This window comes from Hylobates moloch, unplaced genomic scaffold (genome assembly GCF_009828535.3).
Source record: "Hylobates moloch isolate HMO894 unplaced genomic scaffold, HMol_V3 SCAFFOLD_4, whole genome shotgun sequence".
NCBI lineage: Eukaryota > Metazoa > Chordata > Mammalia > Primates > Hylobatidae > Hylobates > Hylobates moloch.
The window spans coordinates 46,150,463-46,177,602 of NW_026652279.1; the positions used below are offsets into that span (position 1 = coordinate 46,150,463).

General features: G+C 38.0%; 1 protein-coding gene across 2 annotated transcripts in view; it reads right to left on the bottom strand.

The window, feature by feature from the left end:
• Positions 1-23,441, bottom strand: part of GAP43 (growth associated protein 43) — a 99,581-nt gene extending 76,140 nt beyond the window's left edge. Inside the window, exon 1 of one of the 2 annotated variants that reach the window (XM_032150120.2) lies at positions 23,231-23,441. In XM_032150120.2, coding sequence (XP_032006011.1) covers positions 23,231-23,260 — 30 coding nt within the window. In that variant the 5' untranslated portion in view covers positions 23,261-23,441. The remainder of the gene's footprint in view (positions 1-23,230) is intronic. The other variant, XM_032150119.2, reaches the window with a different exon arrangement.
• Positions 23,442-27,140: the final 3,699 nt, after the last annotated feature.

Genomic DNA, 27,140 nt, shown 5'->3' on the forward strand with positions numbered 1-27,140 from the left:
ACCCTTCTTGTTGGTGGGGTTTGTATCCCTCTGCCCCCATCACAATGTCCCATACTACCGCTAATAGACTTTGGTTCATTGTAGGGGTTCAGGAAATACATGTTGATTGTTTAGTTTCCTGAAAAGAGATACTTGATATATAAAGTGGGGTGAGAAGAGGGTTTCTGACACATCTTTCATATTAAGACTCATTTGCAATATGGTACCAAATCGCAAATGAGTCTTAATGGAGACGTCTCTTGTGGTTGGGGTCCATTCTAATTATGTCTTCTCCATAAGAAATGACAATCTACTAACTTAGAGCACTGCAAATATTTCTGAGGGTTTATATTTAATTCGAGATATCCGAAGGGCTTTCCCTCTTTTGTCTCAGATTACTTCTGCTTTCCTCTATTTCTTCAGTATGATTTGAAGTTCTCTCTCTTTTTCTCTTTCATTAGAACCCTTCTGAACCCCCACCTATCCTATTAGGCAATATTGCCTATCAGGCAATTATCCCTGAATCTTTGCCATATCACCAAGACGAACTGTGCAAAGTTTAAATGCTATAATCTTGAGGTCTTATTCTTCAGCTACTATTGTTGACCAAAAGGCACTGGTTAATTGAGCCTTTCTGGGATCCAATAAGTAGAAAAAAATTTCTAGCACAGTAGTAATTAGTTGTATAAGCAAAGCAAACCTAGGAAATGACAGCTTTGGAAGTTTCCACTGTGCATATAAACAGTTGGCATAGGCAGAGTTGCTTGCAGGAAAAAAAATCTTTATAGGTCACAAATGTTGGACAGATTGGTGGCCTAGGCCAGACAATCTGTTTATCTAAGGCTGACTTACCCTTGGCACTGAGTTTCTGGATCCTGACAGTGAAAGAATAATAGGAGATTCTTAGATCATGGTTTAAGAATAATCTTGGCAAAAGGCATAATCCAATATGGTTTAGTTATAGGAGTATATTTTAAATTTTAAAAGTTAGTCCAACACTTAATTTTTTAAAATTATTATTAAATCAAAGTTCCGAGAAGTGACAATTGACCATTATCTTAAACCCAGACTAGAAATCTCAAAAATCCCTAAAATTCCAGAGTTAAGAGTTTTGTGTCTGCATATGTTTGCATGCTACTTTACTTTTTATTTTATGAGACCTTGAAATGCCTTATGTCTTGCCACAGCCAATGCTGAAAAGCCTTAAGAAATATTTTTCTGGGGATATTTCTAAGCATTTTACAAATATAGTCATTTCATTTTAACTCTTTAAGATTTATTCCAATGCTTGATTTGTGTATGCAAACAAAACTAAACTGAGTTTTCATTCAATAAAAAGAAAGAGTGTTCTAAAATATATTAAGGGGTTTGGGGACTTTTAGATCATTTTTGGGTTTTTTTGTCACCAAGATACTAGTATTTACTGGGTTACAAATATGAAAATTTAGTATTTTGCTTCCATCTCTGGATAAGCATAGAGAATGACCAGGTACAGTGAAGTTTGACAGAAGCCAAAACAAGAAGATAAGGTGAAAGAGTTCACTAAGTTAACTGTTCAGCACTTCCACTCTGATTCTTCTTTGGTCTCTGCATCTGACTTTTTGAATAATGAGGGGTAAAGAAGAGTTGGTTGTGCCTCACTACTTTAAGTGAAGGCTAATTTGCCTTTACTCACTTGAGGAGTGTTGTATTAAATGAGTAGCATCAACACAAAAATTATTGGAGATACTGCCCCAAAGCCTGAACTCCAACCTAACAAGGATGTCACAGAAAATAATTAATGAATCCTGTAAAGGGAATAAACATATCTGATTCATATATTTACCCTATATCCTTTAATTTATAGTAGGCACTAAATAAAGATTTCCTAATGAATAAATGAATAACTCATAGATAAGATGCCTTCTAAACTTCTTCTAACTCTTGAGATACCATGAAAGCAATAGATGATCTGTTGATAAAAATGATATAGGGGCCAACAATACATACACTTTAAAGTTGTTTCTCCCTGGAGAAAGATAAAAGATTGAATAGCTTCTTTAGGCTCCCTGCCTCAACAAGACTGTTAGATGGATTCAGACATGCTGAAGTTACCTTACACTGGCAGAGCTATGACCTCACTTCTATCTGGAATAAAACCCCTGATGATCCAGCTTTGAGAATGCCAGGGGCATTGGGTTTTGATTTGAGATCAGATTATAACCACGGAACCCAGTGTCTGACATTGTGCCACTTGCCATTATACATTTTATCCTTCAATTCCCACAAATCAAATTTTCTTCTGGAATGTTTTCAGAGATTCATTTTTTTTAATTTCTCTGTTTATAAATCACTGATGCTGAGAGAAGAAATATGCAGCATTTTAGCTACAACCACAACTATGTGGATTCACAGCATACTCAGTAACCATAAAGGATTTTTCTTTTTGCCTTGAAACTTTAATCTTTTCTAGTAGATCTTGCTATTTTTATCTTAGAATGTTTTTGCCATGTTGACTCTTTGAAGATTAACCGGGAATGCAAATAGGGCGTGGAATGGATGTTCTGTCTTATTCAGTGCTCACAATGCTTCATGGTGATGGACTTATTGCTACAGGTTTGTTATCCTTTTTTCAACCAGTGTTTGAACTCCTCCCACTCTCACCCATTCATCACCCTGATAGTCCTGTCCAAAAACTATCAGGTAATATACAATAATCACTCAAAGCCAGATGGTGCCAGTGGCAAAGCAAGCATTTCCCCTACAGTGCCTGCAATAAATAAATAAATAATACAGTTACACTTGACAATTTAATGAGTATAAATTTACCACAGCAGGACAATCCTCCCCAAATATTTAAACAATTAAAATATAAAAGGAGAAATAAATAGGCATTTTGTAGTGGTGAGCAGGACCAAATTCTTCTTTCATCACTCTTGGGAAATCCACTGCATCACATACCTTAGACTGACAGCTAGGCTGAAAGAAATATATGGCTTACTGCTGGTTCAGATTAAGGAACAGCAATCAGGAAGGACGTGGAGGCAGGTGGAAATGGATGCATTAGCTGTAGCACGTGTTTAGCTTATTCTTATTATTACTTCTGAATATAATGTAAGTGCATTCATATATTCATTCAATAAATATTTGTTGAGTACCTGATATGTACCAGGCACTGTACTAGGCTCCAGGAAATATAAGTCACCAAAAGAGTAATGGAACCCTCATGGAGTTTACAATACCACTGGTGCCAGCAGATTATAATAAGTATCTTGAGTAGATACAAGGGCTAGAGAAAATAAAATGAAAGAGAACAAAAGGGGACAGATAAGGAGTGTTAGGGTGGGGTGCCGTTTTACGTAGGGTAATGAGAGAACTTCTCCTTGATAAGATGTAAACAGGTGAGTTTGAGTAGAATCCTGAAGAGGTAAGGAAGCTACTCATGTGAATATGTTGCAACAAAGTATTTTAGGCAGACAGAACAGTGAGTGCAAAGCTCCCAGGCTATTGCAATAATCCAGGTGAAAAATATTAGCAGCTTGCTCCTGATTTCTGAGTACAGGGTTACATCAGTAAGATTTTTCAGTGCAAGCAATGGAACCTGAAATGGAGGATAGTATCAGAGAGCTCACAGTATTAATGGCAACGCTAGAGAAACAGGCTTAAAAATTAGGCAGGAACCAAGTGAAAGTGGACCCAGGAAACACAGTCAAGGCAAAACCACCAACTGATTAGAACATGGGTCTGTAGATACCATAGCCACAGACTGTGGATACCACCATCGCTGAGGATAATTTGTAATTGCCATTGCATCATTTACATCATTCCTTGAAGATAAAAAGTGACTGAGTCTGGGTATTGAGATGTCTACATTCCAGCTCCTTGCAAATGATGAGCCTCTCTGGTTTCTAAGTAGAGGCAGCCTGAAATTTTTATTCAACCTTTATTAGCCACATCTGTAAGATAAGGCTAATTACATCTCTGAGTTCTAAGACTGCCAGAAACAATGTATATTAGCATTAAAGAGTGTTGAGAGCATAGGACATGCAAAGTTTAAGTCAGTGGCATTAATAACTCATTTCTCAGTTTATCAATTGTATTTTCATTGAACTTCAGATGTGTATGCATACATTCACACAAACACACACATATACCCCTAAAATCCAGAAACTAGTCCTTTAAGAATCACCACAAAAAGCTATTTAGATATATGATTCACTTAATGTAGACAAAATGTCATCATCAACAACAGCATCGACAATAACGAGTAATAACTAATGTTAAGTGCTTACTATGTGGCAGGCATAGTTATAAATATTAACATATTTAATTCTTAAAAATCTTTTGGAGTTGTGGTACTTAAGTCTTTAGATCTATGGATGTTCTATTATTTACAAAATTTATCCCCCAAACCTCCAAGGCTTGTTGATAGTCACATCTACACAAGAAGAAACATTAGTGTAAGCCTATACTGGGAAATATTCTTGAACAATTAGGAAAATACTACCTGAGATTAAGTAAAATTATTTAAGAGCACATTCTAGAATACAGACTTTTAAATTGACACACATATGTCTACCACACTATACTATGAGCTAATTTAGGGTAAAGAGTGTTTCTTTAAAAAAAAAAATTTCCAGTACCCAGCAAAGTTCTTGGCTCATGGTACATTATTAATAAATGTTTTTTGAATGAATAAAGGATTGTAATACAATATTAGAGGAGATATTGTGTCTAAAATTGGTCTTGATGATAAAGCCTAATTGAAAAATAAGTTGAGTAAGAGTCAAAAGGTGGAAAACAAAAAAAAAACTTCTAAGTCTTCATTTGCAAAAGAGCCCTGTTTACTCCTGAATCACACAAATGCTGAGTTAACTTTAGAAAATTTAGGCATATGTATATCTAGAAATTGGGAGTATGGTCTTCTTGCACCCCTCTGAAAAGAGTAGCACTGACGTGGGAAGAAATTCCATCTAAGCCCTTTCGAGTTGAATGGCCTTGAGCATAGAACCTCCTAACATCTGCACCATGAAGGATTGGCTGTAGATCAGTGTTTCAAAAACTGCTCCCCAGGCTTCAACAGGGGGTTTCAGAGGAGACAGGAGGTAGCTAACCAGACAGATCTCTGGGCCACCAAACTCTGCTTCAGCCGCAACAACATCTTTTTATCTGTTTTACATTCTTGGATTCTGCGAAATATTTCAATCTGGGTCAAAAAGATGCTGTGGTTAAATAAATACAAGATAAAAGAAAAACAAATTAGGTAAGCCCTAAGCTCTCTTTAGCTCTACTAGTCAATGATAATTATCATCATCAGGTATAAAGACAAAGAAGGTGACAACTTTTCCTTGGGAGCTTGAATAAAAATTTAGTAGCTTCAACTGTGGACCCAGTATGTGCAAGCATTGCATAGTGCCTTGTGAAATCTAAAACAGGAAATCTCAGGAATGAGCCTTTTAGCAGTTTCTAGGGAAACAGGATAGCACTATGCGTGTGTGTGTGTGTGTATGTGTGTGTATGTATAATATATGCACAAAACATAAATGCACTCTTTATATATATATTGTGTGTGTGTGTATATATATATATGCACACCTCTATGTGTGTATCTATACACACACACACATACACAGGCACACACACACATAGACAATATGAGAAAAGGGGAATTGCTAAGGAGGTTACTATAGTGAATGCCGTATGGAACCAGATAGGGAATGAGGAAATGTTTAAAATGATTTTATGAAGAAGGTGATTTTTCAACAGAATTTTTGAAGGCAGAATGTGGTTTGGTAGAATGGAGGAAAAAACATTTCAGGGCCAGGTGTGGTAGCTCTCACCTGTAATCCCAGCAGTTTGGAAGGCCAAGGCAGGAGGATTGCTTGAGCCCAGGAGCTCGAGACCAGCCTGGGCAACATAGTAAAACCTCATTAAAAAAAAAAAAAACAGAATAAAGCAAGAAAGAGAGAGAGAAAGAGAAATAGAAGAAAGAAGAAGGGAGGGAGGGAAAAGAAGAAAGAGAGAGAGAAAAAGAAAAAAGAAAGAAAGAGAAAGAAAGAAAGGGAAAAAGAAACAGAAAGAGAAAGAAAGAAAAAGAAAAAGAGAAAGAAAGAAGGAAAGAAAGAAAGAATTTCACATGGAGAAAATAGTACCAGTTTTATTGTTAGGAGGTAATAAAAGCTCATACATAGGGAGAGTGCCCAGTAAACGTCATTATTCCTTAATCTAATCTCCAATTTTCTTGTGCCAACATAGACCTGACCTCTTGACCCATCACTGGAATCCAAGGGAAACCGCTTTCTTCCTTCCAGAGAGTTTGGAAGAAATTTGGTTTAATCAGAGTAACCCAGACTTGTTGGGTATTCTTGGAATATCATATAATTACTGGCAATTTGAATTTACAGTGGACTGACACTGCAGTGTCTCTGGGTGTACATCAATTGAGGAGTCCAGAGCCTTGAGGTGGAAATGGTTTTCCACTCTGTCAACATATAGTTTTGTTGAGAAAACAGCCTAATAGAAAAGCCTGTGCAAACTGGAAGCAAAGGAATGTATGACCAGAGAAGTGGAATAGCAAATGAATTATTTTCTAGAAAAGGCTTTAAGTGGTTTTACCCATGACTGATGGGTCTCTCAAAATTCTACCATATCCCACCAAATCAATGTCTTCAATACTGAATACTTGCCTGTCTTACCTGGCACCCCAAACTACTCATGCATCTTCTTCACCTTCGACATAATTAAAAATTTTAAAGTACAATGGAAAAAAAGTGACGTATTTTTTCAGCTAAAGTGTAACTCATCTTGCTTTCCTTATGAACATCCGTTCTCTGAACAGAAAAATTATATTCTTTTGGTCCTTCCTAAATTTTATTTTTGAGTGAGCACTATCCCAACCTACAAGTGAGATGTATTTCCAAAGTTTATTTTCCAAGTTACCAGCTTGAAACTTAGACTAACATTTCCTGAAAAAAATAAATCCAAGAGAGTGTTTGTTTCCCATCTAGACCCCAAAGAGATATATTTAATTTCTGTGTTATTTAGCTTCACTTCAAAAATATCTAGCTACCTAATGTTCGTGGACCATTCTTTTCCCTTCTTGATTCTCTTAAATATTCTTGCAAAGAGAACAGATTTAATTGGAGATATTTTTCCCTCACCAGAATTATAAGGGGAAGCCCGTTCCTTCCCAGATCCGTCCCCCAGGAATTATATTTTTGTGTGTAGGAGATACAAGTTAGGGTTGAGAAGTCATTGATTTTTCTGGCCATTTGTACTTTTATTTCCCTATAGGAAAATCTACTAGTACTTTTCCTTTGTTTATTGGTTTGGGGATAGATACAATAACATCAGGCAGATGGATACTTCCCCCATAATAAAGGAGGACAAGAAAAATAACAACAACTAAGCGTTATTGTACATAGTTTTTTAACTAGAGAAGGTAAGAGACAGTGTACATGCAACTATAAATTATATTATTGACAAAGAGGAAGATCTGAAACCTCACCAAGATTCCTGTGGGAGGAGTACCAGAAGATACAAGCTTTAGATGTGAGGAGAGGCTAACTGTTCAGCACCAAGCTTAGGAAGCAGAATAATTGGCTAAAATGATATAGCTGTATATTTTACAGTGAGTACTCATCCTTAGCCCAGATATTAAGAAGTTTATAGTGTCAAGGATGGCTATCTTTCTGACTAAAGTATCTCTCTATAAAATGGTGACCGTTATTTGCTGAAGCAACCAGCTGGTATGACTTGGGTGAAATCCAAGTCTGTGTGGTCTTAGCTCTGTGTGAAATATCTATTAGCTGCCCAATTATGGACTGTGCCAGAAGTGAACAGTTTCCATGACTGATCATTGTAAGCTGGCCAACCTTTGCCTTAGTCCTAACCAAATTTTGCCATCTCATACTACTCACTGGACACTGGTATTTGTTCATTCTTATAGGCTGCACTTATTCAACTCGAATTTAATGAAAAACCATAGTATGCAAAGCATTCAACTAGATCTATACATGGACATAACTCCTACCTGAAAGGAGCTCCTGGTATAGCAAAAGAGATAGACATATACATGAATACATATAATAAAGTCTATTGAATGTTGTAATACAGGTATGTACTAGACATAATGAAGGCACAAAAGGAAGAATAATTATATTAGACTGGAGGATCAGAGAGTCTCCATAAAGAAGAAAACAACTGCAGCCACATATTTCCTGTTTATTTTCATGGAAATAAACAGGAAATGTGTCATGTAGAAAAGGAGAGGAAGGAAGACATTACAGACAAAAGGAACAGTGTTTAGAAAGGGAGAAAGGATGAAATAATATGGGCCATTCCATGAAATAACACAATTACAATAGAGTCTGGGATGTGAAGAGGGATGAGTTTTAAAGCTTGAAGAGATAGGCAGTGACCAGAATATTGAAAAGTAAATACTTAAAAAAAAAAAAAAACAGATTGAGAGCATCCCAAAAAGATAAAAAAAAAAAAAAAAGTGTGATGTGTTAGAGAGTGACTTGGACACCACTCAGATGGAAAGGCTTCTCAAGTAAAGAGCCAGAGAAAGAGTATTCTGTGCACAGGGAGCAACACATGCAAAGGCCTTGAAGTGTGAACATGTTTTATGTGTTTTAAAAACTAAAAAGAGGCCAACAGACTTGGTGACCAAGAGGCGCATGGTTGTTAAGCAGAAGCTAGAAAAGGAGGCAAAGCCTGGATAATGTAGGCTTTCTTAGGCCTTGTAATAAGTTCGATTTTGATTCTAAGTGGAATGGGATGCTATCAAAGATTTTTAAATAGGGGAGATACACAATCTTATAGACACTTTTCAAAAGACCACTCTGGCTACTGAGGGAAGGATTGTAAAGGGTTGAGGGTAGAAGAAGGTGATTATAGGAGGAGGCTACTGCATTAGTCTCCATGAAAAATGGCTGGGTTAGAGCTGACTGGAGATGGAGTGGATAGAGTCAAGACATATTTCTTTCTTTTGTTTATTTATATTTTTACTATGCCCCCATCTTGCATGAATGACATATTTTTGAGAAGAGGAAAGGAAGGAAGGAAAAGGTTTTTTATTTATTTGGTTTTTACTTATAGAAACCAGAGAAAGAATAATAGCAACCAATGAAAAAAAGAAGATATAAGGGTTCTGTTTCTGAATTACATGACTGGCTAAAAAAGGGGAAGAGATTTGGGAACAAGACATGGTGACTTACTTTTAAGACCTGTTGAGATTGGGGTTCCTGTGGGTCAGCAAAATATTTCCAGTAGACAGTAAGATATAAAGCTCTAGAGCCAAGGAAGTAGGTTTGGATGGAGAGCCTGAAGAATTTGAGATTCGCTAGTCCAAGTGAGACTTATGGGCACAAATTAGATTATTCACGGAGCTTGTGTTGAGTAAGAACATGCAAGTATAAGGACAAAACACTGAATAAAACCAACCTTTCAGAGATTAGTAGAAAAGAGAAGCCAAGCGTGGGAAAAAAATGCAACCAAAGGTGTAGGTGGGAAAGGTCAGCAGAAACAAGTGTTATGAAAGCCAAGAAAATAAAGAGATTCAAGAGGCAAGGTATGTTTCATGATGTCAAATGTCCCAGAGAGGTAATGCAAGATAGATCCACCTGTCTTTCTGAGAAATTATTTGGCTTGTACATTCCCTTAGAGTCTAATACAGAGCTTATCACAGAGTAGATACAATATGTGTTTCTTGAGTCATGCACTGTACTGGATATCTTACCCTTAAGGAGTTTGCAAACTACTTGGGGGAAGCAGGTACATAAAAACGCAAACGGATGGTTAAGGCTCTGTTTGATGAATGCCAAAGCAAGGGGACAGGTAGTATATGCTGCAAAAGATCTAAGAGGCAGAACAGGTCATGGAGAACTGTGTTAGTCAGGAAAGCCCTCACAAATGAGGTAAGTTTTGATTCAGGGCCCAGAGTTTAGGCAAGATTGACCTAGGCCCAAAAAGGGACTTTTCAAGTAGTGGCAGTAACAATGAACAAAAGTATAGGAAAATTAATACTTAAATTTATACTAAGTCTGGGTGGGACACAATATCCAAGTAAAACAGGCATTTTGCTATAGAACATGTTCGTTAAAAGTTGGAAAGCCTTAGAGATGATTTCATTCAATACTTTTGTTTTACGTAAAAGGAAATGACAACTGAGAGAGACTAAATTTATTTAAATTCACAAGCCTAGTCAATGCCAGAGCCACTAGGAGATAAGACAAGAATAGGAGATTGGTAATAGATCCTAAGGAGCCTTGAAACACAACCATAAGTAAATAAATTAGAATTAACCTTGTAAACAAAGAGAAACCATTGACATTTGGGGAAAGGGGGGATTAAACGTAAGATTAGCCAGCAGGCAATATGTAGAGAATTTTGGTAGCTGTCCAGCCTTTTTTCACCTGGAGTTTCTCATCTGAACCACAGAACATGAAAATGAGTGACTATTTTCTCTCCTTCCAAGGATGGTATATAACTGGCACCCATCTAGATGCACAAGAGAGGGATTAACTCATTACATACATATGGACATTAGAGCCTTAGGGCTTTAAGGGTTGAGTTTGGCTCTCTTCTGGAATGCTGGTTAAGAAAGGCTGGCAGAAGATGAAAAGAGCATATGTGAAATACATTACAAAAAGAATTTGGTAACTGATAGTATGACTTTTATAAGAGAAGGAGAGTAATCAGTGATTTCTGTTATGAGCTGGGAAACTCAGAATGTGCTGGGATCTCCAAAAGATATTGTTAAGAGTAGGGGAGTAGAAAGTCTAATTTGCAAAGAAGATAATTATTTCAACATGACTCTTTTTGAGGGAACCACAAAGAGTAAAAGGAAAAATAATATTTTTAATATTTGGAGACCTTGAATAATGGGAAAGTTAATTTTCCTATTGGTATTCTTATGGTTCTTATGGTTTGATTCTTTACAGATGGAGTTTTACTATATATCCAAGTTAAGCAAAAGTAACAATTTTGGTAAGATATGATTAATAAAATAGACTTAAGTATGTACACAAACCAATCAGTTTCCAATGACATGGGAATGATAATGCAGGAGAATGGTAGACGCTTGCAGGAAAACCGTTCATTGCTGAAAGATTTGGTCTAGCATAAGATATGGCAACAACTATGACAAGAAAATTGGCAGTTCTCTTTGTAGCTAAGAATCAATAGTTTCCTTCCACTAAGTGAAGATAAAAACTGAATTGGGTCCTAAGTTTGGTTATGCATATTTAAGCATACTAGTGCTCACACTTATTATTATTTTTTCTTTCCATACCTAGTCCTGCAGAATACTTCTTGGATTCTTTTCTGAATACTGTTTCTCTTAGGCTTATTGTGTTTTCCAGATGATGTTCAGAAGTGAGGTCTGAGCCATCTGTGGTCATTAACGATCCCATGACAGTTTTTACTAGAAGGTTATGGCCCAATTCCAAACTGAGTAATTTTATTTTATAACTCTAGTCTCCTTCTCCCTTTTCAATTATAGAAATCCTCATTTCCTTCTCCATACTGGTTTCACTCAAGAGGTGTAAGGTACAAAGTTTAAGATGGAAGAAAGAATGTGTAAGCAAGGAAGTCTTGTCCTTAGGTTTTCTATACAGTTCTCCAGTTAATTGTCCATCATTATGGATGCACAAATCTGGCTGAGTTATCAAAAAGCTATCACCTTGCGTCTTTCAACCAAAGGCAATCAAAGCCCTGAGGCACACTGAATTAAGACGATTATCGTGAAAGACTTTTTCAAATGAATATTTCATACCAACCTGAGTTCTCCAGAGTAACTTTCCCAGGTGATAGAGAAAACAATTTCCTTCTCTTTCATTAGGATAAACAAGTCCTTGAGAGTTAAGGAAATATTGCAGATGGTGCATTTCAGGAAAAAAAAAATAATCTTTGAATAGATCAAACTCCCAGTTTGGATTTTACTGAAGAAAGAACTGGTGTTTTTTAAGTAAGACAATATCATTCTCCCTTATGAAGTCTCTTATTCCTTCCCACCTCTCAAATAAAATATTACTTTTTAAAATTGATTTAAAGAGAAAAGACCGAAATGCAATGTCCATGCAAAATATAACTCAATGCTTATTATTTTCCCCACTGGAATGTTAGTAAGAGTCTGGACAACCAAAGTGGGCTACCCTCAGTACAACATGGACCTATAAATCTAACTGCAAGTTAATTATTTAGAAACTGGGGAATTTTTATTATTTATTTATTTGTTTGTTTGTTTATTTATTTTGAGACAGAGTCTCGCTCTGTCGCCCAGGCTGGAGTGCAGTGGTGTGATCACAGCTCACCGCAGCCTATACTTCCTAGGCTGAAGAGATCCTTCCTCATCAGCCTTCAGAGTAGTTGGGACTACAGGTATGCACCACCACACCCAGCTAATTTTTTTATTTTTTGTAGAAACAAGGTCTCACTATGTTTCCCAGGCTGGTCTCGAACTCCTGAGTAATCTTCCAGCCTCAGCCTCCCGAATTTCTGGGATTACAAGCATGAGCCACCATATCCAGTCAATTTTTTTCTTTCTTTCATTTTTAGGTAAATAGAGACAATTGCCTCTATTAAAATTTGTGTAGACCTGTAGAATAAATCCCTTGGAAACAGCTGTTATAGGAACTAGTTTGGCAATTAAGAGGAATTTAATTCTCCGCTTATATTCCAAGCAGATAAATTGGTTCCAGAATCAAAGCAAAGTAAGAATAGGAAGGGGATATGCATCCTCACAGGTTCCAGTCAAGCCTAGTTATGCTGACTAAGAAGTTCTGCAGCCACTTAAGAAAAGCAACCGATTTCTGAGTTTGCTTAACCTTTGGAGATCATTTTGTTTATTTTTTTCTTTGCCTCATCTAGCTGTTTTATCTAGTCATTAATGAAAGGATATTAGGGTCTTCCCAACTTTCATTTAAAAATAACATTTTTGAATAGTTATTGGAACTGGAATTATAAATAATGGATGTAAGGCTAATTACCAATATTCTACATTTAGAGCAAACTGGTGCATATGGAAACAACAGCTCGATATTTTACAAAGTGCCAATTTGCTAAAAATAGATAAATGTGGTTATTATTGCTGGAATTAATTCAAGAACATTCAAAATGAGATGACTAATGTCAAGGAGTAGCATTTCTGTAAGATAAGTCCAATTGAGCTGTTTTACACCCATTATTGTCCAATCTTTTTGCAGAAACTAGACCTTACAACCTGAAAAAGAGACATTAGAGCAAAGCTACACCATTCCAAATTAGCAAGAATATATGGTAGCTAGTATTCCTCCTAGACAGGTGGCACCTGCCAGAGGTAAGCCTCAGGAGGATGGTGAAAACCCAGTGTCTGTCATCTCCACACTGAAACCAGTATGGAGATTTGCTCTGACCTTTCTTTTTTAGGTGTATATGCTCATAGGTTCAGTTATCTGTGTGGTTACTACTTCCTTTTAGAGCCATCAGTGATAATAACCCTACCAATAATATGTAATACAGACCAAATTGAAAATAACCTAAAGGAAAATTGAGTAGTCCACCACATTTCAGATAAGTTCCTCCTGACTCGGGTAGCTAACCCACATGTGGACTATCTGGACATATAGGTATATATGCAGAAGACTAATTCTCAACCAGCTTACCCTCTCACTAGATTTACAAGTGTGGGCTTACCAAAATTGTCTCTAACCTATGTCACCCAGCCCTTTTTCCAGTCAGAGATATTGGCCCTGTGGCAGTTACTAGGTGACCCAAGCAAGCCCAATAAAATTCATTCATCCTCATTCTCTCTCTCTCTGTCTCTCTCCCTCTGTCTCTCTCATCTCTCTCTTTCTCTCTCACCATTTAAAATTTAGAATTGTAACTGGGATTGTTAATAACTGAGTCTGTTTTGATGCAGGGCCCCAGAAAGAGTTTATGAATTCCTGTTATTGAAATTCTACCCTGGTTCCCATAGGCTTTGTTTTTCAACTTACTAATTTCATATGATCGCTACTTTTTTTTTTTTCCAATAAATTCCTTTTATAGACTGTTAAAGTTGGTTTTGGATACTTGTTCCCAATCAAAAAACCCATATATAATAGAAGTAGTGTGTTCTGAGGCAGAAGAAGAAAGAAAGAGGGAGAAAGGGATGTAGCTAGAGTGAAAGATTAAAGGTGATACTCACCATTAACCAACTATAAATATAATTAAATAAATCATATTTCCTTCTGGACACCAGTTTATTTTCAAATTTCTAGTTAACACACCTTTCTATTGCAGTCTACATGAGCCCTTTGTATAAAAGTATTTTGGCAAAATATGTACGATACTAATTTTTTTATGCTAAACTTTTGGCTTCTAGGAAAAATAGAATCTCTTAGACTAATTTGATCCAGTTATTATACTTTAAAGTATTTCTAAATGTTATGCATATGTTTAAAAACTCATTTTCTTTGGTTTGTAGAATTCTGTGCTTATAGGAGAATCTGATAAATTTTGTTGTTTTAAGTTGGTAATTTATCCCAGTCATACCCAGGGACACAGAAGAACTATAATGTCCTTTATGGAGATCTTGAGGGCTCAGAAGATTATGGCATTTAGAGTTGAGTTTGGAAAGGTTTAGGATTACATATCACCTCTCTAATCAAGGTTTATTCCTGTTGTACTGAGGAGCCCTAAAGTCAAGTTGTGGAAATGGTGATCAAGTGATCATCTTTGAAATGTGCTTCCCCCAACCAAACTGTGTCTAGGTTTTCAGTCTCCCAATGAGCCCTGCATTTTCTCTCCACTCTTCTGCCTGACCGGGCCCTCATATGATGGATGTGAGCACAGCATGCCAGGCCATCTTAGTGCTGAGAACCCAGTTTGGAGGTGAAGGGGGGGTGGGTATAGAGGGGGAAGTAGCAAACTTAGCAAATGGAGAAGAAGAGAGATCTAAATGTGAGGAAAAGACTAAAACAGAAAAAGATAAAAAGAAAAACAGTGGGTATTTCTAATGCATTTGAAGTGATCCTTGGGTCTTATAACACTTTGTATATTGGCTTATCTAAATTCTGTCACTGAAGTTTTCAAAGGAAATAATAAAGAGATACTATGTTCCCATCCATTAGCATGGTTAATATTTACTCTGAGCCAGGCACGGTGGCTCATGCCTGTAATCCCAACACTTTGAGAGGCCGAGGTGGGTGGATCACTTGAGCTCAGGAGTTCAAGACCAGCCTGGGCAACATGGTGAAACCTTGTCTCTACTAAAAATACAAAAGTGAGCCAGGCATGGTGGCATGCAACTGTAGTCCCAGCTTCTTGAGAGGCTGAGACAGGAGAATTGCTTGAACCTGTGAGGCAGAGGTTGCAGTGAGTCGAGATCACACCACTGCACTCCAGTCTGGATGACAGCAAGACTTCATCTCAAAAAAAAAAAAATTTACTCTGTAGAGTATGGGAGTCAGATGGAAATGGGGAATGTGTGTATTCTATACAGAGAGCAAGAGTACTTCTTGTTTGCTTAGAGCCATGAGTACTTTAGTGCTTGATCTATGAAATTCCTTAATTATTAATACTTACATTTCAAAAACACATTGCAAAACACTTTTATTGTTATCTCTTTATTTGAGACTCACACCAACCTAATTTTTTAAAAAAAAAGGTAAGACAGGATTTGGAGGTTCTTTTTATGTACGCACTACACAGATGAATAGACTAGGCTCAGAAAGGTTAAATTACTTACCCAACGTCACATGACAAGCAATTGGCAGAACCAGGTCTAGAACCCAGGGAAAGGGTTTATTCCACTACAAAGACATGAAACAGGACATTAAACAAACAACATCTAAGAAAATAAGATCTGTAAATAATTAAGGATAGGAAATCTGGAAGATCGCATTCCCATCATAAACCTGAATGAAATGACTGAAAGTGTGTCTCTCTGATCTAAGCAGACAGGAGAGGGAATTGAACTTTGACTACATCCACCTTGTGAGGGGGACTAATAGAGCTGAGCTTGCATTTACACAAAGCCCACGCTGAATAAGTAATCAGAAATGGTCGTCTGTCCCAAAACATCTCCCCTAATGACCCATCATGATGCTCCCTCCCTTCCTACATTTATTACTTCAACAAATATTTATTGAGAATCTAAGATGTGCCAGACATAGCGTAAAATACCTGTTTTCTCTATGAATAGTTTTTAGAAAGTTTGAAGAAACACACTTTTTCTTAAAGTTCTCCTTCCATAGCCTCACCCACTAAACACTAGCATGAACTGATATTACTTAATCAGAAAAACTCTACCTGGTTCTGACAGGAGAAGAAAATAACAGAAAAACTCAATGCCAAAGAGATTGGGAGCAGTAAGCAAGATATCAAGTGAGGGGATGGCAATTGACAAATACTACTGAACCTTACCAGTTGAAGACAAACTTCACTTACAAATTATTTTAGTCTTTCTGCTGTTCTGAAGGACATGCCAATTCAGTCAGAGAAAATACACTACTTAGCATCTGGCAAGAGTGTTTTCATGGAAAACAGTGGTTGCAATTTGTTCCATGCTGGGCACAATAGGCCTACTTCAGAACCCAAGTCCCTTCAGTCTATTTAAACCTAAGAAAAATCCAATTCATCTGACATTAACATTCATTTAACAGTCATTTGAGGGACTACTTACCATTCACCCTCCCTGTACCTCCAATCATGATTTCTCTTTGTGAAATATTATTATGTGGATACTTCAGAGGGAAGAAAAGAAATCTAAATGAAGGTAAAATTAATTTTTGAGCACACACACCTAAGCACAGGCCAGCACTACATGCAGTTAAAGAAAAAAATATGGATCACACAGATTGATTTATGGTCTGTTTGTAATGGTTGTGAAGCAAAGCAGTGAGTGCAAGTACTTGGAGCCTCAAAAGAAGGGCACGTGAAGATCCAGAGTTGTGGTAACCAGAGAGGGTGGGGCTGTAATGCTGGTTGTTGGACGAGGAGGACATGGAGGGGAGATAGTGCCAGCTATGAGAGTTCAGAGAAATACAGTCTATAAATGGGTTCATTTTGTAGCTGCTTTTATTAAAAACTGATGGCTGTCAATGTCTATAAGTGAATAACAAGAATCACTGATGGTCAGTTCCACTTTAAAATTTCATGCCAAGACATTTTTTAAAAAATCTCTTAGTGATTCTATCCATTTAGATATGCTACAGCTTGTGAAAAGACCGTAAACCTGGTTCCATATTTATTTAGCAAACAGATTATTCGTGGTTAACATGAGTTATTTTATGTACCAAGTATTATGGCAGAGATGAAACAAGAATTATGTTTTCATCCTTTTCCCCAAGAAGCTCACGGTGTGGACACCAGTATGTAAAAAAATAAATGTCAAATAGTGCAATAAGTGATAATAGAGATAGTACAAAATACAGCATGGGCAAAAAGAAGGTAGAAGAAAACTTAATTAGGAAGGTTAAGAATGGCTTCAAAGAGCTAACTCTTTCAGGGAAAGTGGGAAAATTTCAGGCTAAGAGGGAAGTGTTAACGTGGGCAGAGAGTAGAGTACAAGTGAAGGCACCAAGGCCTGAAATCTTGGCATGGTGTCATCAGGTAAAAAAAAAAGGAGGGGGGATTGTTGGAGTTTGGCACTAGAAAAGCAGGCAAAACTAGATTATGTCATTCATGCTGAAGAGTTTATATTTTAACAAAGAAAATAACAAAACCAGATTTGCATTTTGTAAAGATAGCTGTGGTGTTATTTGCAAGGTAAACTAAAGAACAATGTGGTGGTAGAACTCCACATAGAAAGTTACTGCTTTTGTCCAGATGAGTAGTCATGAAAAGTCTGAGCCAGGTTATTTATATAAACAGGGTAGAAAAGCAGAGGATTTATTCAATCTTTTCAACAAGAATGAAAGAATCAAAGGATTTAGAAACTGGATATGGGAGTTGAAATAAAATACATTCAGGATTACTCTCAGGTTCCTAGAGCTCTGAGGCTGGAGGGACAGTATCAGAGCGATAAGTGTAGTGAAGAAGATCAAGTGTGATACACAACAGAAGATACTGAGTTGGGTTTTGTAGCTAACAAACTTGAGTGTCTCTGAAATGAAGCACTTAAACCAAGATAACTATGGATCAGAAGCTAAAAACAGACATCTGATTTACAAATCTGGAAATCACACAGGTGGCTAAAGATTTGGTCATGGATGACCCGATGAGATCACCTAGGATTAGTGAGTCAAACAAGAAGAGTGGAATGAATCAAGATTATGATCCAGGAGATCATAGATTTGGGGAGGTGGGTGAAGAGAGCAAGAGAAGCCTGTAAGGAGACTGAGCAGGGTCTTATCTGAGAAGGAGAATAAGGAGAGCTGTTAATATCATGCAGACCCAGTAAGGGGACAGTTTCAGGAACAAGGATTGACAACAACACAAACTGTCAAAGAGACATCAAATAATATGTAAAATGAAGGGTCACTGGATGTGGCACCCTTTCAGAATATGTTTTTCAGTGAAATTATGAAAACCAAAGCCAAATTAAACTAGATGGAATAGTGAATGGGGAGTGAAGAAGAGGAGAAAATGAGGGTGGAGAGTACCTGGAACTTTGTTCTAAAGGGAGAGTGAGACAGAGAACTATAGAGATGGGGACATAGAGTCAGGAGAGGATCTTTTAAGATAGATGAGGCAAAAGCATATTCATAAGCTATAAGGAAAGGAGCCAGTGCAGCACAAGAAAATGAAATCTCAAGAGAGAGCAAGGCATGAGGGAGTGGGGTTCTGGGGAATACACGGGGGGAGGAGCAAGAGTACAAGCAGAAGGCTCAACTAAGACTAGAAGGAACTCATCTCTAAGAGGGAAAGGTAGACATAGCAGGCACTAGATCATCCTGCAAAACTGGGGGCTCTAAGACAAGCCTCACATTGCAAAACTTGGGGAGAATAAAAATTTCTTATATTGATCTTTATTTTCACATCAAGTATGTTTAAGCCCTACAAAAATCCTTAAAGTAAGCAAAGTGGTCATTTGTGTCTGGTTTTTGGTTTTTACTCTTCATTCTACAGAAGGAAACTGAAGCCCAAGGTGATGTGATTCATTCAAGATCACAGTCAGTAAGTGGCCTCCACTAAGGACTCACAGTATAATATGCTTCCCAACACTTCTGAAAATGTTATGAAGATTTAATTACAAAGGTACAAAAGCCACCTGACCACCCTTCAGAAATTCAAAAGGGAGAATTCCTGCATGAAATCACTTCTTTGGTTTGCAACAGCCACTGCTTGGTTGCCCTAATGCCTTTATTAATACTAATAGGGAAGTGAATAGTTAAATGCTGCTGTACCTTCTCTTGAGATGACCTGGTTATGTGCATTCTTTGAACTATTAATAGAGGAAGATTTGTCTTACTTTATCAATATGATTGGTTAATATATATATTCTATTCTTGCCTGAAAGAACCCCAGTACCCTTCCTTATGGGGCCAGGTAAAAGTCTGAAGTCTGTGGATTAATTCAGCCCCAGGCATAACACTGGCAATTTCACTATGACAGAGGCAAAGGAGACCCCAAGCCACTCTCCCTCTTGGTGAACAGGAGTACTGCCCTTTAGCATGAAACATCAAAGGAGGTTTCTGTAGTTTTGCCAGCTCAGCAAGAAAGAAAATTAACTCTGCATTTTCTTATTCCAGTTGCCTCAGCATGGGTTGGTGGGGAGGGGGTGGGGAAGAGAGTTAAACAGACTCTGTCAGCAGGAGAGATCAGGGCTCATTGTGTATGCGCCCTGGCATGGGTTAGAAGGAATTATAGTGTCACCAGAAATGATCACTTTCTAGACTCACCATGAATTTTCTAAGGTTCTCTGCAAGTCCAGGTAATTTGGAAAAAAAAAAAAAAAAGAAAGAAAGAAAGAAAGAAAATGCCCTTCAAATATTTTTTCTGTTTAAATTTGGAAACCTGTGGTGAAAATCACTATTTAAAGAAAAAAAAAAAGAGAAGCTTCAATTATATTAAGTAAAATGGCTCAGCTTAATTAATTCACTAAGTCCCTGGGTGACACTGGGTGTGGCTCAGAGAGATTTGGGAGGAATCCAATTTATCACTAGGAAGAATCGCCTGCACCAAGCAGCAAGGCAGCATCCTTCCACACCTTCCCAACACTGCAAGGAAAAGGCACAGAGAGGTCGGAATTCTAAACCACAGATCACACTCTCAGAGATAAGATTTATTTGTTGCATGAGGAAAAAAGCATGGATAGGGGGCTGGGGAGTAGAGGGATTACTTGCTTGCATGAAATTCTTTACACTTCAATTACAAACTAAAGTCATTATTTTTCAACAAAAGAAACACCTCATAGTTTTCTTGCTTTGTAGACATAAGTCACACCTTGCCAAGTTTTTAATGATCTGCAATACACATGGCAATTAAGCTATTTAAAGTAAGCCCCAAGATGTATGAAAATCATAAGGCAATACAATCTTAGGGATTATTTTATTTTATTCCTCCTTTGCCCACTCCTTTACCACATTCTCATCTCTACCCCACTCTCATTCTCTTCTTCCTGCTATAATAATCTATAGTGATAACTAATGGCTAATAGAGATTATTTATGCTTTCTTCTCACCCACTGGCAATGTATTCCAACTTAGAAATCCAAGGTTGCTTCTTTATGCCGCTCAAGTGGAAGAGGAAGGAAGTGCAAGCCCTTCAGCCCCCCTCCCACGTTTCTGCTGGATTTTATGGGTGTGGCAGAGCTTAGACCTTTGCAGGTTTTTGCCCTTGTTTTATTCCCTGTTAAGTACTAAGATGATGAATAGATGCCAGCAGAAGGATGGACACCACTGGATTTTGTCATAAATGATACAGAATTTTATCCACAAGCAGGCAACCTGCGTGAGACTTAAGTACTCGTGCTACATAAATGCCAGTCAGTGTAGTGTGAGCCCACGCCCTGAATACACCATTTCCTTTAGTCTGATTGAATGGTATCCTAAATACTGGCTAATGTGAATGGTACACAACAGTGGTATATAAGAGACATGACCATTTCACACAGAAGTACACATTTATAGAATGCATGAGCAAAGTAGGACAATTTCTATACCTTTAATTTTCTCTTGAATATAAATGATGCTAAAACACAGGGAGGCATGTGGAAACCACTTATACATGCAACTGTAGCATATGAAGTATGTGGATGCTGTATACATTTACATGCGAATTTCTACAACTCTTAACACACAATTTCAGCTTCATCACTTTGCACATCAGAGTGAATGCTTGGGGCTGTTGGTGAGATAGAGCCCCAGGGAAGGCAGCTGGCTTCATTTGCGGAAGGGAATTCCTTTAGCCCTAATTCCTTTTCTAAAAATCATACATGATTTCCTTTATTAAAGGAGATGTATGTACACTTGCATGTGTACACATAGGGTGGGAACAAATTATGAACCTGAATATTTTTCTTTCCAAAATTAAAGCTTTTTAAGTGGATAGCTTTGGCTTAGTGCTCCACCTTCCTAAATTTTATTTCCCCAGCTCACCAGTGAAATAACCTCAGGACTTTTCTTTGACAGTGTTCTTAACCCAGACACCTGTATTTATTACATTTATATATTAAAATGAAGGAGGACACGGAGAGAAAATGCCCTGGTTTGATAAAATGGGCCAATGGAAGAAGCATCAATCTCTGTAACCATAGGGCAGTTTCAGGAGATGCTACAAATACCGCCCCCAACTCAATCCCCCACTATCCGACTTTTTCCCCCAAATAGCCCCACACAATCCAGGATATCTGCTTATTTATTTATTTATGCCAAACCTCTACTCTCACTGCTCTGACACTCTGCTTCGGTCTCCCTTCCTCTTCCTGCTCCTTCTCCTTCATCCTCACTCCCCACCCTTCCTTCCAGGGCGCTGGCTAAATGTGCTAAGCTGGCAGGCTGCTTCTTCTCCACTCTCTTCCACCCCGTTCGGATTCAGGGAGTGCATTACAAATTGCCCAATTTCCAATACCTGCACTGGAAATTATACCCAAATTCCATCTCTTGCACCCCACCCCTAAGGCAATCAGTCTGCAAAGGGCTTCTTTGACCAAAATTGCCCCCACCACACCCCCACCCCCACCACGGTCAAGCACACGCACACACTCACCCGTATCCCACACCCATTTTTCTCCTTAACCTTCGCCAAAATCACTCAAATGCATTCCAACAAATGTTTGAAAGCTTCTTTTGGAGACTGCCATGGCATGGTCGGTTGCTGCGGAATACCACACTCGTCATTCCTTCCCACTCTCACCCCAATCAAGTTTCTAAAATGTCTTTCAAGAAATAAGCGAGCAATTGGAAATGGCTGTAAAACCTGGGCAGTGGGGGAGGGAAGGAGGGGCTCTGATTCTTGCTAATCTTGGATGTGTCCCTCTTCCTGATGAAAATGAGTCACCATACTTATTATCCAGGATGTTAGCCTGTCTCTGGTCACTGACAATCTCAGGAAAGAAGTAAGGGAAGGAGAGAAGAGAAAAGACCTGGTTTCCAACAGGTAATACCCGGCTGTCTTTCCCATCCCATCGGAGCTCCTAGGGGCGTGGTCCACCCTCTCCTCCGACCAGCTGGTGCACAATCGGCTGCTGATATTAGGAAGGGGATTTTCCCCTTCTGCATGGCCAATTTCTCCCCCAGCCCCAGTTGTCTTAGCTTCTCTTTAAAAAAAAATCTATCAAATCACAGTTTCATTCATTCATTGAAAAATAAATAAATAAATAAATAAATAAATAGGACCTGCACGTTTTTCCATAAATACTTGCGCCCCTTCGAAGCTCATGCATGTACGAAATAAGGCATCTTCCGCAGCACATGTGAGAAAATTGTATGAGAGAGAGGCAATACTCAGTCCTGAATATTATTTCCTCAACCCTGCTTTTTGCAAATAATATAAAGAATTGCCTCCCCATCTTGTAGGTAGACCCCACATCATCTCCCCCGCACCCCTTTCTACGTCCACACCCTCAAGACCAGAGACCTCAAATGCTGAGCATTCACTAATAAGCAAAAAATATATATATATTTCTAGCCAAACAGGCATGTTTTTTCTACCCTCTCCCTAATTAGTAGCAGCATTCCAAAACCAGAGCATGAAAGACAGAAAAGAATAAAAGCTGGGATGCAACCATCAGTTACCATATGCTAAGGAAGCGAGAGCACCATGGCCAGAGCAGAAGCAGTAAAAAAAATTGTTTGCCTTTATAGGGAAATACTGTACTCTGGTTATTTCACAACGGCAAGAAGCAAAAAATCTTTAGCTCTACCTGTTTGGTTCTTCTCATACAGCACAGCATGGTTGTCTCGTCCCTTGCCTTCTTCCTGCCTTCTCTCCTTTCCTTCTCTCTCTTTCTTATTCCCCCCCTCTCCACCTCTTTTCTGCTCGCTTGCTCACTCGCTCTCTCGCGCTAGCGCGCTCTCTCTCCCTCCCTCCCTCTCTCTCCCTCACACACACCAGGGCAGTTAGCAGCAACTGTAAGGTCCACAGCTATTGCTCGTCGCACATGCTCGCTCTCTCTCTCTCTCTAGCGCTCTCTCTCTCTCTCTCTCTCTGGTGCTCTCTCTCCGCTGTCCTCTCTTCTCTTCCCTCTCTTCTCCTTTTTTCTCCTCCCCCCCAATATCTATCTATCTGTCTTTTTCTTCCCTGTCTCTCCGTCTCTTTCTCGGAATTGTTCGCTAGCCTTCAGTGACTAATCACTTCCTCTGGCCCCTACCCCCATTCTAGACAGTCGCCCCCTCCCAGTCCCCTGCCAGCCTCATGAATATTTAAACACCTCCAATCTGGACCCAATTACCCACCGACTTTTCCATTGCATTGAGAGGGTAATGGGGTGGGGGCAGAGAAGGATATTCCAGTCAATCCAGGAGATAGGATAGAGCATGTTTTAGGGAAGAGGGGCTTGAGGAATCCTTGTATTTCTTTAAGAACTCTTCTCCTCTTTTCCTACTATTATAGAAGCAAAGAACAGCTATTTCTAAAGAGGAACTGTAGTCAGTCCTATACAATATAAGTCATATCTGCCATTACATTTTATGCATGGTTAATAACTGAGGTTAATTTCCCTCAAAAAATGAAATAATATGTAAATATCATACACTGTTTATATATTCTTCTCAGTATACATATAACCTGAAATAAATACAAAGCTTAGATATGCACAAGCATATTTTATATATATTCCAATATCCTGGAAAAAATCCACATAAATATATTGCATTTTAAACATTCTAAGCACTTGAGCTCAGAAATAATAAATAATGTTTAAGAATTGGTATCCATATCTAAAAATCACATGGTAGTTTATTTTTCTTAATGCACATATACCTGTTTGTAATTTGTGGTTTCTTCTAATTTTACTGAAAAAGCTGAGCACATTTAAACAGGTCTGTGTAATATTGATGGTGATCAAAATGATATTTTACAATTTGATCATGATAGATTAAAGTGAATTCATCTGAGATGAGAAGAAACGATATGTCACGAAGCCTACTTCTTAAATTCCTTCTATGGCCTTTCATAATTTGGGCGGAGGAACATGTGACTCTTAAAGTGTGTATAGCACAATTTTTCGTTATTTATTGTTGAATGAGTTTGAGTGTATTACTGAAGCTCTTTGCACCTAATTTTCTCATCTTTAAAATGGAGATAATAATGCCAACCTTGACAATGTGTTTTGAGGACTAAATGATATAACGCATGCAAAGCACAACAGTCTCTCTGAGTGTATAATAGCTTTACTCCAGAGACTGTACTTTTCTGAAACTCGGATGACATTTGCAAGTGAGTATCTCAAAGAAGTTTTCAAACTATTTCTTATTGTTCATTAGTGATGACAAGTACCCCAAATTAAACAGCTCATATTCTTCATAGTCCCCTCCTAGACATAAACCTAGTTAATAAGTGGCAACTAGGCAGCTTATTATTAGGCATATTTCAAGACCACTGAGCTCAATAAGTGCTTAGTACATTTTAACATAATTTAAGGTATATCTATTTCAAAATGGACCATCTCAGACAGGTACCTGGGGATGATGATGATGATGATGATACCCAGGAGGTGATACTTAAAATTAGCCTTAATTATTCCTCAGGAGTCTTCCTGAGAATGGCCTGCTTCGGATCCGCTGATTTGGTCTTTCATTCTTCTCAGTTTGCTTCCTAGTTTTCATATTTATGATTAAAAAACAGAATTAGTTTCTGAGTTTAATAATTTTTTAATGTTACAGTGAGCCCAGTTTTGAAAGCCCAGCTGCTTTCAGGACAGCCTTCCATGATTTTAAGTGATAGAAGAGGACAAAGAGTGGGTGAGAAATGGCTCCTACCAGAAACATTCCGGCTGCAGATTAGGAACACCCTACCTAGCCTGCTAGTGGCTAAAGAGTAATGAAGGGAGGAGGCAGAGAATGTGGGGATTTGGGATGATGGAGAAGAAATTGCTCCTTTTGGTGTTTAAACAGGATAACTCCATTGATAAGACCATTTCATAACTATGTGGCCAAACTTAAAGAGTGGGACTAACTCCTTTCCCTGTACTCACCTCAGCCATCCCATTTATATTTTTTCCCCTTTATTTATGGGAAGGAACCTTGGAAGCAAAGTGGCATAATGAAGTTAAACAAGCTAGGGCTTAAAACTGGGCACAAGCATTAATGAACTTTGTGACTAAATATGTGAAACCACCCAGCGCAGAATCAGCTTCCTCATCAGTTTACATGCATTATTTTATCTAATACTCAAAATGAGGTAGGCACAAGCAGTAATCCCATTTTGATGGGGATGCTAAAGCTAAGGGAAGTTAAGTGCCTTGACTAAGTCACAGAGCTAATAAGTAGTAAAGCTAGGACTCTAAAAGTCTTTTAACCACTAGGCTACGTCAATCACCAGTTAATAGGCCTCTACTCTTCATTACTTCTGGTCCTAAAGAGATTAAACTACATAGTGGCAGTTTTAATCTTGAAATGAAATCAGCATTCAATGTTGAAATGAAATCAGCAAGATCCATCTTTTAGGCCCAACTCTTACTTCAAGAGCCATGGAGAACAAGCTGATATCTGCATACAATAGAGAGCCCTCCATGTATTTCTGACGAGATGTCTGCTCCTTCAACTACCCTCAGGTGTCTCAGTGTGTAAGGTCCTCACCATTTTGGATGACTTCCTCTGGACATACTACATTCTGTCAATGAAACTTTAAAAATTACCTCCCAATTTGGGAGCCTAAAATTCCAAATTTAATTTGAATAACATGGAATCAATTCTAATGGATCTTTTTCTCTAAGCAATGGTGGTTATGGACGGCAAAAGAATAAGGGAGTGAAAAGCACAAACGGATATGAGCTTTGCAAAAAATATATAAAAAATAAAATAACTGATGTCCCCATTTTTGCCAAGCAAATACACAATAGACCCACTAATCCTTGTTCTTTATAACTAATCCTAGAAAATGCATAGGCTTAAGCCCCATGACTACCTTTTACAATTTTAGATTGGCAAATTAACTCATAATACTATCAATTAACTTCTTGACTATAGGTTAGACAATAATAACATTCTAGAAAAAAATGAAGAGTGGTGGAGGCCAGGTCCCAGTTGCATGATCAGATCTCTTTGAACTTTATACTAAAGTGATACTGCTTGTATAATAAATCCAGAAGTCACTGGCCTTTACTAAGGGCTCTGTCAAATAGTCTACCATTTTAAGATTATGGCTGGTACTTGAGAGAAGATAATGTCATCAATTCAGGTAGAAAATATGTTAGTATTATTTCTCTCTTTTTAAAAATTTTATTTTATATTTTATTTTATTCTATTTTATTCTGAGACAGGTTTTCTCTCTGTCACCCAGGCTGGTGTGCAGTGGTGCAAACATAGCTCACCACAACCTTGAAATCCTAGGCTCAAGCAATCTTCTACCTCAGCCTTCTGAGTACACAAGCCTTCTGTGAACTAGAAGTACACATCACCACTCCTGGCTAATTTTTTTTTTTTTTTTGTAGAGAAAGGTCTCATCATGTTGCCTAGACTGGTCTCAAACTGCTGGCTTCAAGCAATTCTCTCACCTCGGCCTCTTCTCTTATTTTTTCAGTGCTTAATCTAAGCCTTTTACTTGCTGCATTAGTTTTCTAGCATTGCCGTAACAAAATAGCACAGACTGGGTGGCCTAAAAAACAGAAATGT